The sequence below is a fragment of the Haemaphysalis longicornis genome, unplaced genomic scaffold (genome assembly GCF_048455015.1).
Source record: "Haemaphysalis longicornis isolate Haplotype H1 unplaced genomic scaffold, Haemaphysalis longicornis Haplotype H1 scaffold_10, whole genome shotgun sequence".
Classification (NCBI taxonomy): domain Eukaryota; kingdom Metazoa; phylum Arthropoda; class Arachnida; order Ixodida; family Ixodidae; genus Haemaphysalis; species Haemaphysalis longicornis.
Genome location: NW_027526204.1, coordinates 116590827 through 116609088, shown reverse-complemented (window position 1 = coordinate 116609088; position 18262 = coordinate 116590827). Strand labels below are relative to the sequence as shown.

General features: G+C 45.5%; 1 protein-coding gene across 1 annotated transcript; it reads left to right on the top strand.

Moving 5' to 3' along the window:
- Positions 1-1348: 1348 nt before the first annotated feature.
- Positions 1349-6744, top strand: LOC144159171 (uncharacterized). Its single transcript, XM_077690499.1, has 2 exons — positions 1349-1760; positions 5358-6744. Exons 1-2 carry the CDS (start codon positions 1473-1475, stop codon positions 6465-6467), a joined length of 1398 nt encoding a protein of 465 aa, XP_077546625.1. The 5' UTR covers positions 1349-1472; the 3' UTR covers positions 6468-6744.
- Positions 6745-18262: the final 11518 nt, after the last annotated feature.

Sequence of the window (18262 nt, the reverse complement as noted above, 5' to 3'; positions counted from 1 at the left end):
AAAGTATGCTTCGCAGTTAAAGACGCTCAATGAAAATGAATTATACCTGCACTTTTTAATCAATCCCGTACATAAGAAAAGGAGGGCCTTTTCTGTATAGTTGTTGCAAAACGCCGGTAAGCGCGGTGCTTGGCATTCATGAAGTAGAAAATAACCAAATGAATATAAATACACAAAGCATAACGACAAGAAGCTGGAAGCCCATAGGAGAACGCGCCCACTGAGGGGTGTTTTATTGATGCTACATACCGTCTACGGCTTTTACGGAGTTTGCTTGTCAGTAGTGTCTGCTATCATCGCTTAACACCCCACTCACCAACACACAAACAGATTCCTTGCACGCTATGCTACGGAGAGCGTTCAGGTCAGCACCACACGTGCCTCTACACACACCCTCCCAACGAATCGGCTCCCTCTACCTACAGAGCTTATCGAGGCGTATAGAACTTCACAATACATGCGTACAGGCCAACACATCCTCTACAACATAAACATGCAGATCCCTCTTCCCCTTATTAATGGCTTACGCATCTCGGCCCACCTGCTTCCAAGCTTCAAACACATTCGTCCCTTCTGCCGAAATATGAGCCCCACCTTCCATAACAGCCGTCGCATGGCTCGTGTCCGCTCTCACAGCCCAAAATACCTCCCGCACCCCCAAAAATACATGGCGGACGTCGATTCAGCAGGGTATCCAAACGGTTCCGCTTTCGCCTTCGTCGTCACCGGTTCCTCTACAATTCAGCTAAGAGCATCCAGCACCATACACACCCCTTCACAAACTACTGAGGAAAAGGCAGCCATCGCCCTCGCGCTCTCGCAAGGACCAATACATTTCCGCTTCGTGCTTTCATATTCGCAGACGGTGATAAGGCACTTCTACAAAGGTATTATTTTCAAACCCGCCTTCAAAATTCTTTCAACGAATCCCCACCCGCCGTGGTGGCTCAGGGGCTAAGGCGTTGCGCTGCTGAGCCCAAGGACGCGGGGTAGATTCCCGGCCGCGGCGGCTGCTTCCCTGGCGGAGGCAGAAGGCAAAACCGCCTGTGTGTACGAGATTTAGGTGCACGTTAAAGATTCCCAGGGGCCCAAAATTAACCCGGAGCCCTCCACTACGGTGCGCCCCATCACCTGCGTTGCGTCGGAGCGTTAAATTCTACAATCAATCAATCAAGTCAAATCCCACCTCACCCTCAGCCCTTTGGTTTCAAGTGTATTGCTTCTTTTGCGGCAGCTACTGCCCTGAAATATTTCATAGGAAAGGGCTTGCACCTTCGCTTTGATAACGCGTAGGCGCCATACCTTATCAGCCAAAGCTTGCACGTGCGGAGGTCACCGAAACTGTTATCGTTCCACGGAAAATTCCCGTCCCCGAACCGGTATCTACGCCGTTTTTCAAATCACCGCATTTGCACCCGTAGACCGACAGCTGCCAAAACAGCACCGTTCCCGCGTAAGATCCGCCTTTTGAAATGCCCGACCAAGACGATTCCCTTCACCGAGTGCGCGGGTTCGTTCCTGGTGTGAACTTGCGAGTCACAAGATTCGCTGCACCAGTTCCGCCTCACCTGACCTGTGGGCTGTGCCGCGTGATTCCGCGGACGACATTTCTACTGCCTTGTCTTCACACTTTGTGTGAGTCGTGCGTGAGTCACAGCCTAAACGACGGAAACATCGTGTGTCCGTTCGATGAGGAGCCATTCCCTGGAGCTGACTGTCAGAAGGTGCATTTGCAGCCAGCTACTGCTGATAGGTTGAAGGTAAGTGCTCCTTTGGTCACTACAGGCAGATCGACAGAAATAACCCGTATTTGCAATGCGCGGTTTTTAATTCTTTTTGCTCGGTACTAAGGGCAAAAAACTGCTCCTTGCTTATTCATGCAAGATATACAAAGCAATTTCAATATTCTTTTCTCGTTTTGTGTGCTGCTAATTTCTTTGCCATCCATGCTCATGGCAAATTATGGCAGTAGGATCTTATGGGCATTACGTCTGCTCCCTCCCATATTAATATTTTATTTACCTTCGAATTAATGTTTAAATTACATGTTAAACCATCACTACTCTTCATGTTACACGTTTGACTTTTTTTTCAATGGCAAAAATCGCACGGACTTGCGTCAGTTGGGTTCATGCTTTAGGCAATTTTCACGGGGGCTCAGTTTCAAATAGCGGCTCGCTTACGTAAATACATTGGAGGCTGCATTCATCAGGCATTCATTTCCGCGATTGCGGTTGTACACCCCTCTTTGAGAGCTGTGCAATCATTGCTCGACACGCCAACCAGAAGACAGGGGGAATAATTGAGGCGGGCGAAATAGCACGCCTGGAGGATCGTTGCGTGTCCGCACCATCCGTGGCCTTGTCTACTCAGAAATCAGAAATCTTTATTTAATGAAGAAAATCAGACACAAAAATAGATTAAATGTCGTCTGGATCCATAGCCGACATGGTTAGTAATGGATCCATACCATAATATTCCCAAAAACAATCCAACACAATACAAAGATAAAATACAATGTGCACGAGAAAAATATAATATGCAAATTTAACACGCGGAAGCATAAATACAGACATGCAGGATTTTTTAACAAATGACTGCTATGTCTGTCGTGTTTAATTTCGACTGGCAAATTATTTAATAGTTTGGCTCCAAAGAAGGAAATGGTACGGCGACAATATACATTGTGTATTTTTTGTAAATTTAAGTTCCATTAGAGGGCGCGTCCGGTATCTAATTTTGGTTGTATGAAATTGAATGATCGGTTAGGTGTTTGTATCATTTTTTTGGGCGAGCAGTGTTGTGTTGAAGTCTCTTGCTACAATAAATGGCTTGATTTTAAGTTCGGAAATAATCTGGGATGATAGTGCAGTGGTGAAGGCGTATGCCAATTCTAAACGCCCTTTTTAGGAGTTTCGCAGTAATGTCACTATATGACGCATATGTGAATCCCCAAGACTACACAGTACGTAAGGTGCGAATGGAAATACTATGGTACACTAATCGTAGTGTTTTACTGTCAAAGTGCTTCCGTTCTTGAATTATTGTTTAGCAACCAAACAATAACTTTTTGCTAAGTACTTCTGAATGGGGCGACCAGTTTATTAACTCGGCAATTATTACTCCTAAATATTTGTTCCTCAACCTTACTAAGTGCGGTATTTCCCAAGAATAATTTACAGTCTACTGTTACGTTTTTTGGATGAAGGAGAAAACTACAAAATTTGTTATTGCAATGTTGACAGCTAAATTATTGCTGGTAAACCACTTTATTACATCACATATTTCTAGCATTGCGAAAGTTACGGCTTCTTTGAAATTGCGATCAGAGATAAGTAAGGCTGTATCATCGGCGTAGATACGGGTATCCGCGTGTCTTAGCGAATTTGTGAAGTCATTGACAAAGAGAAAATAATATTGGGCCGAGTACAGACCCCTGGGGTACCCCAGCTTTGACAGATTTTAAGTTAGATTAGCTGTCAGCTATCCGCACGAACTTTTTGCGGTTCGACTTGTAGCTGCGAAAAAAGTCTACTTCTGGCGCTCGAAATCCATAACGGTCAAGTTTTTGCAACAGGAGGTTGCAGTCAACGGAATCGAACGTCTTTCGGATATCAAAAAATAATCCTATTGTAAAACGAATAATATTTAGGGATTGGTTAATAACTTCAGTAACTTCACTAACTGCCGTTGTGAATGAGTAATTTTTGCGAATACCGAGTTGTTACGTTGTTAGGATATCATATTTTTCAATGAATTCCGTTACCCTCTTTGGTGTCAGCTTCTCAAACCCCATATTAATACAAGATGAAATTGTTATAGGACGGTAGTTTTCAATTTGTTAGAGTCACCTATTTTATGGACGGGCACCACTCTCCCAATTTGTAGATGCTCGGGGTAAGTTCCAGCTAAAAAAGATTAATAAATATTTTTTCAGTGGGTGGCACAAAATGCCAATGTTATGTTTTAATAGGTTATCCGATATTTCGTCATTACCCATTGTCTTATTTCATTGCATATTTCTAGTCGCATCGAATATTTCTGGCTTGGTTATCTCTCTGAAAGCGAAGCTGTTATTACTCGGCAGATGTAGGATGGGGGTTTGTTCATCCGTGAAGGTATTAGCTTGTTGCTTATGTTAACAAAGAAATCATCGAACTGCGCAGCAAGAGTAGCATGGTCGCAGTTTAAGACACTCAAATCAGGGAGTATGCTAAGCTTGTGCGAAGGCATTATAACCGAGTTTATGATGCGCCAAATTTCTTTTGTGTTGCCGCTATTTTTTAGTATGAATTTGCTATATAATCTGTTTTCTGCTTGCGTATCAGTGAACGAGACAGGTTACGCAGAATTCTAATTGTTCTTTATAATAATTATGATCTTTCTGTTGTTTCATTTTACTGAGCCAGTTATCTGTCTTTTTAATCACTTTAAGTAAGTCAGTTGTCATCCAGCGACAAGTGGGAGTGGAGAAGTGCAACGCTCTACGGGAGCTGTTCGCTGTTTTGATGCAGCTTTGTCGTAATGTTTTAGAAAAACGTTCATACAGTAAGTTAATATCTGTATCGATATCTTCGTTAAAGTTTTTTGTTGCAATATTGTTCTTGTTTTTACATAGTCCCATCGTTGTGAATTGTGTATTGTAGGGTAAACTTTCGAAATGCGAGTGTTTGGATCAATGATGTAGGCAGGATAATCGTCAGCGACATTTTCCGCATTAAGGCCCGCTTCTGTTGAGTCCGGACAAACATTTGACAGAAGGTGATCGATGAATGACAAAGAGACGTCAGTCACTCTAGTAAGGTGTGTAGTGTGGTTTTGAAAGCCGTATGAGGACAAGTGTTGATAATCAGCGCTCGAACAATGTGCTGTACTAATATTGAAATCACCGGAAATGATCACTTTTGTGTTCATGGTAGCAAAGTGTCGAAATATTTCTTCAACCCTTCTTAGGAAAACCTGTACTCGAGAGCCAGGCGGCCTGTAGATCACCTCGATTGTAATCTCTGCATCGAGCTCGACAAACATCATTTTGTATTGATGTTTGGTTTCCGTTATGTCATTTAGTTTAAATTTTATTGCAGTAGACAAGTAAACCACAAAACCGCCTCCTCTCGAAGTGTTTGTTCGAGGTAGCGATAGGAAATTATAATTAGCATGTTGATAACTTCTTTTTCCTTCAACCATGTTTTCGTTATGGTTGATATATTTCATTGAAACGTGACCCGAGACACTAAGGTTACTAAAAAGGAAATACTGGTGGATGGAAGACTTTGTACTACATCCTAATCTCTTCACTTTGAAACCCTCCCAATGTTTTATACCAATTACGTGTCTCTTTTTCCCTTTGCTTTAAGGCTTGCTGCTGGAACGAGGCTCGTGGATGTACTTTCGTGGGCACACTTGAAGCCATCCTGGCCCATTACGAGCAAGAATGCACTTTCCACGCTGTGACATGCCCGCGTTGCAATTGCCCCGTACTACAGCAGGAACTTCCACGCCACTACCGGGCAGAATGCCACGACACGGCCACGGCGTCGGCAGCCCGAGAACCAGCAATGCGCCATGGTGTGGTGGTTAGCGCTGAAGACATCGAAAGACGCATTGACGAATTGAAGGCCCTTATGAGGGACCCTTACCAGGACTACTTTCCAGCGCTTCAGAGCAAAATGAACGAGGTGTTGGAAGAGGCCGGAAACGTCACCACCCAGATTGAAAGAATCTCCAGAGATTCCATCCAACGCGAGCAGAGGACCACTCGAGCAGTGCAGGAACTTCAGTCTCAACAACGTCAGCTTTCTGCTCAACTGAGGACAATTTCTTTTGGGGAGAGCACCACCGCAGATGATGCAGGAGCTACCAGTGCTAACGAGATGCCGTGGAGGCTGGAGAAGAGACACATTCTCCGAAAGCTGGAACTGATAGCCAGTGACTCGCACGCTTACTTGGAACTCTTGCGCACTAGTGCTGAGCAGCAACTGAAGCGACCGATTGTCGAATACGTACCATTATTTCCTTTATCCTCTGCACGCACAGTATTCATGCCACCGCTCATGGGGAGCTGCCGAAGCGAAGCAGAGGGTTATGTGGTAGGTATTACCAACATTGACGATGTTGTCAAGTCTGAGAAGTTCATCTTCCTTTTTACACAATGGTACCGTCGAGATAGTTATTTGCAGATGGCTACATATGGATGGCGTTATTTTTCACAACAGAGACTAACAGTATGCTTAAAATGGGGCACAACCAAAGAAGGCTCTTGTTCGGCCTCCCCCGAGGCAAACGTGTGCGTAAAGCACCCCGATTACCCTGAAAAAGCTAATTTCACGCTGCAGACGTCTGAAGCGCCACCCCGTGCCGCGGCCTTGGGATTCCAGGAAACATTTCTAGTTGATTTAAGGCAACTTGAACGCTTAGGATTAGTTAGAGAAGGAAAGATGACCCTGCTCGTTTCCTTTAAAAGATGATGGCGCAGTCATCTTATTTTTCAAGCGAGACACCGTTAGAGAAGAAACTCCAATAACTAGTGGGCGATAGCTGTTCAGCCCCTCCTTAGTTTTATTTTTGTAAATTTGTTTGCCGAAGACCTGACGCTCTGGCGACCAACTTTATTGCTCTGCCCTCATCAGAATGTGTAATGTTCACCTAGCATCTTTGTGTACATATGGTTGTAACTGCAAAGTATAGCGTGATTCTGGGCTTGGGGTAATAAAGCCGTTTCTACAATTGTTCTGCAACTTGAAAGGCCCGTTGTATTTGCGATATTAGAGGTGTCGTCTGTTGAGTGCAGAATAAGCGGTCGCGTTGCGTATTTCTAACCACACCGCCGCACATATCGGTTTCTACTGTTGCCCCATCGTCTAGAATATTTTCTCGCACATTCTCACGCGAGAGACCCGCCTAAATCACCGTCCGGTCCCACCGTTTTTCACCAAAGTGCTGAACTTCTTTTCGCAGGCTGGTACACACAATAATACATCAATTTGTTACAAATAACTTTATTCGGGTCCTTTTTCTTACCTTGATTAGAAGGGTCTGGTACTCGGCCAGTTGGTACATAGTTCCGAAAACTGCGGATCGAAGCCTTTAAAGACGCGTGCACAAGAGGAAAGCAATTCTATAACCACCCACACTGGTACTACCAACTTAGTTTAATTGAAACACCAGGGTGGTAGATAAAAAACCAAGGTTGCATACGTCATACATACACCATACTACATAAAAGCATCAGCGCATGACGTGTTCGAAAAAATGTTTCCAAGCCACCCGTTTCCCTAATACCGATCAGGCTGATACACACCGAGACTGATTGTGACCAGGTTACAGTAATAGTATGCTCCAATCAATTATTTCGCCTTTTACGTCTCCTGTACCACTAATATACGTGTAATAAGAACAACGAGTCAGCATCCACCCACTCGGAATTGAGCAGTCAGGCTTACCCTCCACCTGATGTCGCAGGGGCTTCATCATTTATTAAGCAAACATCGACTCGGAGTTCTTTTTAGAATCTACCCGTGGCAAAGTTATGCGGCCGAAGACATTGTGCATTTTGTGAACTTAGGGGCGTTGAAAGTAGTGCAACTAATACTAGGTTTCGGTTTTTAATCCAACCACAAAGGAGGGATAGCCTGCATTGTGCGGAAAACCAAACTTGTGCGATGGAAACTTTTTTGGTATTGTGCGACACCTTGTGAATATAAAGAATATTTCCCACTCGCTTACGCTCCTTCTTTCCGCTCACAGAGCAATTTAAAGGATATCTTTCTGAATAATACGCACTCCCTGTACCTGAAACGCAATTTATATTGGATAACAAACTATGCACTTTCCTCTTCATGCTCATACAAATGTTACCGCAATGCTTATAACTGTAACCAATGAGCTCAAGAAGTTCTGTATTGGAAGCTCAGAGGTAAAACTTTTGCCTCAAGCATTGCGGCAACAACGAGTGTGCAGTTTTTTTTTTAATTATATGAACTCTCTTTGCTATCCTTACAATGTATGAAACCTGGGAAAAATTCATGAATGGCGTGCATGTATTCTTTCCGAAAAAATGAACCTGGTTCCTTTCTTGAAAAATGCGGTGAACTCTAGAATGCTTGTGGCAAAATAAAAGCTATTTCTCTACCTCACTCTCTCTCTCTCTTACAGCACTCGAGGGATTCCGATATACCATCGCCGTTATTATCATCAGCGTGGCTACGCCCACCTCAGGCCTAAGGCTTCTCCAGTAGACCTCCAATTACCCCGGTCCTGAGCTAACTGCGACCAATTTATCACCGCAAACTTCTCGATCTCATGTGCCCACTTAACTTTTTGCTGTCCCATGCCACGCTTGCCTTGTTTTGGGATCCACTCCGTCGCTCTTTATGACAAACCTATATCTTGCCGTCGCAATACATTCCCAGCCCACATCTATTTCTCAAGTTGTACTAATAAGTCATTACCACGCATTTATTAACAACATATTAACGGTATGGACATATTGAAGAACTTATTCCGGTATGTAGTTAACGGTTATGATCTGAAAACGCGTGATGGTTGAAAGCTATGCCGCTGTGTACATCAAAGCCGCATTGTGAACAACCAAGCGTAAATTCCTTGTCGTGTCGGCGGCAATTATTAAAAGGCCATAGTTATCACTGAGAACGTATCCTACGCTTCAATGCACCACGAGGGGTCATTTTTATTGCGGAAATTGCGGAAGATCACAGTTGGCAATGCCGGGAAAATAACAGATGCGTTGACTGTGTTCAGGCCTTAGGAAAATCAACAGTTAGCAAAGCCAGGGTTGCTCCGAAAAGCAGAAGATCATTCCCATTCCACAGCTGATATGCTGATAATATTTTTGCTGTTTTGAGGAGAAAATGTTTTTTTGTTCCAATAGTCAGGTTTGAGGGGTGCAGTACGCAGGTAGAAGTGTCAAAAGAAAATTACCTCAACCCCTTATTGCAGTAATGTAAAAGGCCACAATATAAAAAAGGAGGCAGCGCGGCTTCTCAATGTGTTTCATGTTTATCACTAAAACGTCAACGGTATGTTGCAATTACAGTTCGTTTTATTACTGCGTCTGTCGGGGAACGCTAAAATCTAAGTCGAGTTTCATTGCGGCTGCTAGCGAATCGTTGAAATATTTTGTATAACCGGTGCAATGGCAGCTTCACACCAGCATGTTTTGATTGTCAAGGAGGTCGGACGCACCGTTTATTTAGTGAATTCGGTGTTTTTACACTGCCAGCTTCGTTCAACGTGCTTTTTGCGGATGTCTATTTCGCGGATGTCTATGAGGGATGGATGGGTAGGAACAACCGGTGGTACCCGAAGGATGGCCGGGACGCCGATAGATGCGGTGAAGGATGTGACGGGAGGGGAGTGAAGAAATTCGAGCCAGCCGAATGAGGCACGAAGCCTCACGAGTTAGAAGGGAACTGGGATGTGGGTACAGGGTGCGTGATAGGCGCTGGGCGTGTAAGTGATAACGGCGGGAAGCCGGGTGCTGAATGCGAACGGTCGGTGGGTGGTACAGGGTTGGCCAGGACATGGGCAGACCCGGGAATCTTACTCGGGTTAGCGCACTTGTTAGCGCGTTGCCGTCCATGCCAGCGTAGCCACGAATCCGATCCAGCGTAAAACGTGGCCGAGAGTTCCAAGAAAGTATTGAAGTAACGAATTCAGTAGCATATGGGTGGGTTTAATGGTGAGGGAAGTTACGAAGTGCTGACTGGCAGTCGGAGAAAATGCATACCGGCCTGGTTATAGGGGCGGCGACAGTAGCGTGCTTTATTGAAATCTTATTTTGTTGCTACGTCGCATAGTGCCCTGTTTTCAGTTACGGATTGCGGTTGCCGTAATCCTCCTGTTCTGCATAAACAGCAAAATGGGGAGGATTAAGGGACAAAAATGTTTATTTGTTCAAATTAGTAAGTTTTGAAAGTTATAATGAACAAAAAATACCCATTTGTTCGGGTCAGAAGGTTCTAAAGTTTCTACATCAACGTACAGTTCATTTTCTCATCGTGACTGAAAAAAATTGAAAAACGACGCGAACAGTACAAGGCAACGCCATCGACAAAAATAACGTAGGTAAATCAATTTCCGGCTGAAACTACTAACGAAGCGACTGCTTCCTCGTTTCCAAAAGCAAGAGCCCTGCGTGCATATTGTACCGAATCTACGAAACTACGGCACGCAGGTTTGTTCTCCAGCAGCCATGTATCCGAAATCAAATTCGATCCACATTTCGAATAATATCCGCCTCTGGCATTTTTTTATTTGCATGCTCCTTGCCAATAAACAGTAATGAGCTTTTCTCCGTGGCTTGCCGACTGACGTAACAAACGTTTTTTCTACTTGGAAAGGCAGCATATTTTCGCTTCCATCTGCCAGAATAACTCCTTTTTTTTCTAAATTGAAACAAGCTGTACAGTAATCCCTCGTTCGCTGGAAGTCATAAAATCCGGTGAAAATGTCAGGATCAGCGGAGTTTTGCCTTAAGTGAACTGCCGAAAATTTGTTGCCAGGCCACTGAAATAAGAGGTAATGCCAGTAACAAAAGCTACACTGCACTGGGGAGCTTTCGTAATAAAGGCAAAAAAAGTTCGCACGAAGAACGAATTTTTATTCTTGGGCAACAAAGAACTGCGTGATGTTCGCCTGCCCGAGGAAAGCGTTCTCGAGCTGCTCAGTGCATCGCATCAATTGTTGGTCGCCACCGCTGCATTCTGCGTTGTTGCGAAGCAGGCGCAGAATCTTAGTTGGTTGCTTGGTTGTAGCCATAACGAATGCCGCGCGCCTTTCTGTCGTTGTAGCTACTTCTCGAGGCTTGTCATCGTCATCGTGATCAGCTGCATCATTCGCAGCTCAACAATGTAAGGGTCAGAAAACATTCCGGTAAAGGGAATATCGGCCTCGTACAGCGGAATTTTGCCGTTCACGACCGCGTTGTGCGCGTTGTTACAGTTAAGCGTTCGAAAGGAGACTATCATCTGCCTGTAGCAGACTTTGCCTTGTGTTTTCTCTGTCAAGATATCCGCGGTCCTATCTTGGACCCTTATGAACACCCCCAGGGCTTTACAATAACCGTTCAGCCGCTTGGTGGTACTGTGTTCGTAAAACAATTGCTTCCACTGTTTTCTTGGTGTTACCGCTCCCTATGGCTCGGTAGACCCGAATCCACCAAGTGCCTCGGGGCCCGTCGTAAATGCAGGGGAGTTTCCCCAGCTGTTTGCTGCAAGCACGCGCAAGCACCGAATTCCAAGAAGTCTCGAAGCTCTAACACCAGTAGAACGTTGCGGCAGAATCGGAGGAACAATTCTGTTATGCAATGAAATGCCCCGTTTTTTGGTATAACAGTACAGTGCAGAGCACAACTTTTAAGCGCCTCGGCATAGGGAATCCCTGTTTCAATCCGCCAAATATCATTTACACCTACCTGAGATTACTGTACGCGGTACTTCATGGGTCACAGAAGTTCAAATTATATTGATATGTTGCGCCTTGTGTCGACAAGTAAACTAAAGGATGCCATCCCACCCGCTACCATGAATATTGAATTATAAATCAACTACATGCGTAATAGTGTCGCAAAATTTAAGTTTCGGGAAGGTAGAGCCATGTTCTATGCGCATGAGCTCAAGGCGGCCTACACCCAACCATTTCTCTCCATATGCGCAAAATATTGCGCGCAAGTATATGAAATTGAGCAGTGAGTTAAGACTCAATGTAGTGAATTGAACCACCGTGTGAGCATGTTTTTGTTCTGAAAAGCTTAAACATACGGGCTTTGTGCTGCGGAACACATCGGGGGTAAGCTCTCGGGTAGAGTTATATACCATTAGTAACAAGCGACTACGTAAGGCCACACAAACAATGCAGCAATTAAGTTATGCCAACGAACCGTAATACTGAATATTCCGGCTGTACAAGGTTGTGCGTTTACTGGTTTGCTGGAGAGAGATTTCTGCGGTACACGCGGAAGAGAATCAGCCTTCGCGGCCGGCAATTTAACGCGCGAGGTCGCCGAGCTGGGCTGCTGACTTCACGGGGCTGCAGCCCTGCAGTGCAAGAGGACCGACGGCGGCGGCGTCGTCGTTGGCCTTGAGTTCCTCCTCGGACTGAATGGGTTTAGGGCCCGCCAAAAAACTATGCTGAGAACCCCGTGTTTGGCGCTCATTATTTAAAAGGACGACAGGAAAAAATATCTCTAAGGAACTTGTGCACACTGCCGTGTTGAGGCACGTTTCTCTGAAGGGAGTCACCTCATCCGGGATGCAGATTTGGTGTGTGAGAACCGGTTCCACTCTTGCTAAGAAATGTTTATTGCTAAGCACGTGGCTGTTAAGAAGCTGGAACGGCGTGTTGAAAGTACAGAAATGTCGACGGAAATTTGGGTAGAAAATACGTACTGCTGTGTACAGTGAACTGGCAATGTCCGTTGGCGTCCGTGCACACAGCATCATAATCGTAAAATATGCTAGTGCAAGCCAACTAAAAGAGTACAAAACGCAAAAAAAAAAAATCGCACAACTCCGCGCCGTGAACGATGCCGAGGGCGCGAAGTACTGGGACGCGAATTGTCTTTCGTGTGGCACTTGTCTTTTGCAGTGCATTTACTGTACCTCAAAATCATTTAAAACTCAGAGCGCATCAGTACGAACGGACGATGACGCTCATCACACAGGCCATACACAACTTGCGTCACAGTACTTCGCACCCTCGGCATCGTTCTCGGCGTGGAGATGTGTGATTTTTTTTTCTTTGCCGGACCATCCTCCATTTTGCTGTGCCTTAAGCATTTCCTAAAATAGAGATAAGGCTTTCATCTTAAAAGTCAGTAATTTATTACATGTCAAGAAATCGGGCTCTTTACGGCCGACTGTACTCCTGACAGACAAATGGCTGTTATTCAGTCTGTCTAGGAGAGGGTATTTCAAAATTTTGTTGCTCAAAAACCTGGCTTATCTGTTCACAATAAAATCCGAACTCAAGTAAAGCCCAAGTGAGTGGCAGACGTCAGTTCTGAGGGGTAAAATTCAACCTAGAGAAATAAGCTCTGTCTTTTTTTTTGAAAATCCCGCAATGGAATTCACTGCGCCGTCACAAGGGTGGTGCTGCCATCTGGCTAAGCATCAGCGGAGCAAAGTAGAGGAAGGGAAAAACCGCGTTACGATCATCTCGTTTGAATGGGGCGCTGAAACGGGGACATCTGAAACATACGCAAAATTGTCTATTTCCTACAACCGTGCGTACTATATCACAAAACAGTGACTGACAAACCATGCTTTTAAACGGAAATTTAAGAGATCGCGCCAAAAACTACCTACAAAATGTTTTAAATACATATGAAGCGTCCGTAAGAGAGGGCATGATTTTAAAACAAATCCTGAACTGAGAAGAATGATTATTTAACGAAAATTCTCTCTGGCCAGTGTGAGCGCGGTGAATCAGAACTTCGTCGCACAATTCGTTCGACGCATATACATAATTCTAGTGCGATCGCCGTTTCGAAAGTTGGTGTCACCACTTGAGAACAGAACATAACTAGGGAGATTTGGCTACTATAGACAATGGTGGTTCGGTAACTTCTTTGGGAACGAACAATCCTTTACTTCGTCATGGGCGGGGCAAATCACATATAGATAGTGTCGCTAGTTGGTAATGCACTGAAGTATTAAAGCCAACGGACAAGGAAAGAAAACCAGGGTGTCACAATCCTTTCAAACGAGCAAACAGAAAAAGTTCAGTCACAAATTTCAACTGGTTTTCGTATCGTGTCCTTCATGACATCCATATTAATGCAACTTGGGTAGTATAAACAAGCAGAAAAGTAAATTCAAATACACAACGAAACAAATTTGGATACTGAGGCGTTTAGACGGCTGTGCAAAAGTGCTCGCTGTGCACTAAAAGAGCCTTCGATACATTTGGACATTACTGCACCCCACGACTCGATATGCCGTAAGGGCAGCGGTCTTCAGGGTTCATGTAAGAGCCCACGGGACAGGCAAAGGCTTTTGCAAAACGTGGAGAATTCCTTTCTGCCAGGTTGCACTGGTGCGAGGCACTTGGGTCTCCCTTGGTGCAGAGCCCAACGCAGGCGCCGACAAAGAATAGCATGTCTTTATTCATCGACTCAAATCCGGGAAGGTTCATAGGCAAAGTGGCTTCCGCGTGGAGACCGGCCAACTCGACAACCCCTTCGGTGGCTAACGTCCTTGTGGCCGTGATGGAGTTTTCCGCATTCAAGCGCGCTTGTGGTTGCAGTCGGGCGAGGCATTCTGCCCACGAGGGATCGAAACACACGTGGAGGGCAGTGCCGCGGTGAAGTCCAGGCCCAAGCCACCGTAGTTGAGAGCCGCCGGCAGGTCAGCCCCGAAAAGAGGCGCAAGGAGCCACGTCAACGATACGGAAGCCTTGCCTGCTTGGGTGGCCAGCGAAAGCCGGTTGTATAAATAGGTTCTTTCATAAGCAGCAGGTGCTTAATTCAGTGTTTTAACAGCCGAGATGTTTCAGCTTTTAATTCTGCCATGGTGCGTTACCAGAACACTCAGTCCAGCCGAGCGCAAGTAAGCGTACGCCTCGTAAAGTCCGCCTAGTGTCGTCAAGGCTTGCGCGTGGGCTTGCGCCACATGGAAGCTCGCGAAAAAGAATGCCAAGAAAGAAATCTGCGCGAATTCAGAGATTTGTCTACTAATGCGTAGAATTCTTAGGCCACTTATCTATAGTGTGAGTTTTTTACAGCCACACTTTTTGGGTTTTTTTTAAATTCTGTTCGAATATTTACCTTTATTTATGCTATTATAACAGTTACAGGTGAAATTTCTGCAAAATATGGATTTTTTTTAAATTCAGGGCGTGACTGCTCGGAGCATTTTGCTATTTTTTCTATTTTTCTCATTTTTTTGGTTTTTTAAGTTTGTTAAACCGATTGTCTTCATTTGCGCTACCATAAAGATTGCACGTGGAACGTCCGCCAAATGTGCATCTTTGTAGAAATGAATGGCGCTACACGTTTCGTCACTTTTCGCCATTTTTTTTCTATTTTTATAATTTCCTGGTTTTTCAAAATTCCGTTTGACAGATCATCTCTACGTAGGGTTTGTAACGATTGCAGGTGGAAATTCCTCCAAAACTGCATTATTTTTTTTTTTGGAAATGCGCGGCGTAACACGGTCCATCGCCTCTTCCTATTTTTTTTCTTTTTTTCTATTCTTTGGTACTTAAGTATTCTGTTCCACCAACGATCTCCATTTACGCTATCATAAAGATCACAGGTGGAACTTCAGCCAAATCTGCATTTTTGTGGTAATGCAGTGCGTAACACGGTTCGACACTTTTCACTACATTTTTTAACAGCAGAGCTGTTGAACGAACCTCGCCGTTGCAGAAAAAAAATACCCAGAAACTTTCGAGCTTTCGTGAGCGCGTGCCTCGGGCGACCGCAGAGTTCGCGGCAAGCGCAGTGATTTTAGCAAAAAAAAAATATCTACAACTGTGGCAAACGTCACCGCGCATATAAGTGGCTAAGGCTTTGCGCTGCTGAGCACGAGGTCGCGGGTTCGATTCCCGGCCGCGGCGGCCGCTCTTCTGATGCAGGCGAAAATCAGAAACGCCAGCGTTTGTGCGAGATTTCGGCGCACGTTAGATACTCAAGGTGGTCAATACTAATCCGTTGCCCTCCACTACGCCGCGCCTCATTGCCTGCGTTGTGCCGGCGCATTAAACCCTACAATCAATCAATCAATCAATCAAAAAACAACTGCCGCGTTAATGATAAAGATGCAAAGACGTCCTGCTTGGGAGAGGTCAAAGTGCTGCCGAATTCTCTAGAAACCATTATGGATAATTGCAGACATGACTACTAGTGGGCCAGTCCTGCCTGAGACGACTTTCAGATCCCCACGCCGCTGCCTCGAGTCGATGACGAAGAGCTGGTGAAAGCCTACAATGCTGAGCATAATTTTGCATCCACCGCTCGCCGCGGAGAAGATGACGACCTCTTCGATGCATAGGACCACGATTACTCACACCGCAACAATGCAAATCACCACAGAGACTGAACCTGAACTGTGCGGCCGGCAATGCTCACCTACAACAGCTTCGCCAGTCAAGCCTAACGCTTAAATGCAAGCTTCCGTGAAGTTCTTTTTTTCTATTTTGCTTATTTTTTGGTTGTTCAAAATACTGTTCAAGACGTTATGTCCATCTATGCTATTGTAGAAACTACATCTGTAACCTCCGCAAAATCTGCATTTGTGGGGAAATGTAGAGCGTTACACGGTTCGCTACTCTTCCATTTTTTTTTTTTTGAAATGTTCTGGTTCCTGGAAATTCCCTTCGACCAATTATGTATCTCTACTTACGCCGTTATAACGATTTGAGGTGGGACTTTCGCGAAATCTTCATTGCTGTGGTAATGCAGGGCGTTACACGACCATGGCTGTGACAGTTCTCGGCAAAGAATGCTGCGCGTTAAAATTCCGGAAGCACGTGAGCATGCACCTCATGCGGAGAGCCCGGCGTCCGCCAGCTCGACCTTCGAGAACACTATACCCAACGTTCGTTGCGTGATCTCTCGTGTGCTCTTCTGCTAGCCAGTTCACGCACGGACGCGCCTGAAGTGGGCCGCACAGACTCCGAGTTCGCGCTAGAGACGACGATTTCGCGAAGCCGGTTGTCGCCGGTTCTAGCACGCGCTAGCTGTTACACTTTGGTAGAGCTGTGTAAGCCTGCGGGCTTTTTAAATTGTCCGTATCTGCCAGTCATGGATTACTTTCGGCGGAGAGTTTGGAGATCCATGTAAGATGGAACAGCCGAGTCTCCGACAAAGGGAGAGGGGCCGCCAGCTCGGTGGTTTCTCCAGCCTTGTACCACAAGTGCACGCTGCGCTATTTTTTTTCACCTTCAGTGCTCTATGAGCTGCTAGACCAAAAAGGCAGCGGGCAGCGAGAAGCAATCTCGGCAAGTAGTAGGAAAATATTAAGCGCCATATGTTTAAGCATTTCAAGAAAAGTTCATTCTTAGTTTGAATCCATAGTGGAACGTTCAGTACATACGAAATTATGTGAATATGGAGTTCATACGGGATATTACGCACGCAGACATAACTTGTGCAGACAATCTTTTTAATTAGAAAACAACCGAATTATTTCTGAGTAAAGCAAAGTTTAACGCCGTTTTCGTGTTTGTGTCGCCATTAATGCTTGCAATATGGCACCAGAGAGTTTCCGTATGCTCTCCGTATACTCCACCTAAAACGAATTCATGCGGACCATGATTCGGTGCTTCTGGCAGTTATGCCGATATAAAAATGACGTCAAAATTTTTGTTATCTTCCTCTGTTATCGTGCGTCACGGAAATATTTTGGTGTTCTTTTTTTGCGGCCGCTGTGTCAGCAACGGTAAAAATTTTGCATTCCCTTGATTCCGTACATAAGGAACGTTGCATGAGGGTACAATGCCTCTGTACTATTCCTCCAAACTTGTGACATGCTTGTGAGACATGTATAGATAAAGTTACCCTAGAACACAGGAGGACAAGAGCAAAAAAAATTTCCTCGCACTTCCCCGAGGGGGAGAGTGTGTAAGTGCGAATGCACGAGTTGAATTTGCGCGGTGATTGCGCGATTACGGTGGATATCGTGATCTTGGAGTGGAGAGGAGGCGCCCAACACCCGCAGTCACTGAGCGGAGAGAGGACGAGGAGAGTAGCGCCCGCCGTTACGGCGAGGGCTACACGAGCGCCCTCACGCGTCGGAATGCGGAGCGCCCGCTACGCGAGCGAGAGCTCTCCCGCCCGAAGTGGAGAGGAGGCGCCCAACACCCGCAGTCACTGAGCGGAGAGAGGAGGAGGAGAGTAGCGCGCGCCAATCTCCCCCCGTTGCTAGGGGAGACGAGGAGCGCGCGCACCCGCAGCTGTTGCTATGCGGACGACGGCGGCGGACGATTCAGCCTCGCTTAAGAAGTGCATTCGCACTTAAAAACGAGGTGCGTAGTAGAAGCACTGAACCAGGCTGCGAGCTGCTGTGACACCAAAAAGTCAGAGAAGGCACGCTTCAAAAGGACTGCGTGACACTGATTTAAAGGGAGGAATATAAAATGCAACAGGAGGGCAATGGACCTTTTTTTAAATGCGGAGCTCTCTTGTGGCGGCCGCCGGAAAGACACTTGGGGGATTATAGCAGACTCCCCCTTTTTTAAGACGAAAGTGTTTTATTCCAGGATACACAAACATTTCAGTGAAGTCATATCCATCACGTAT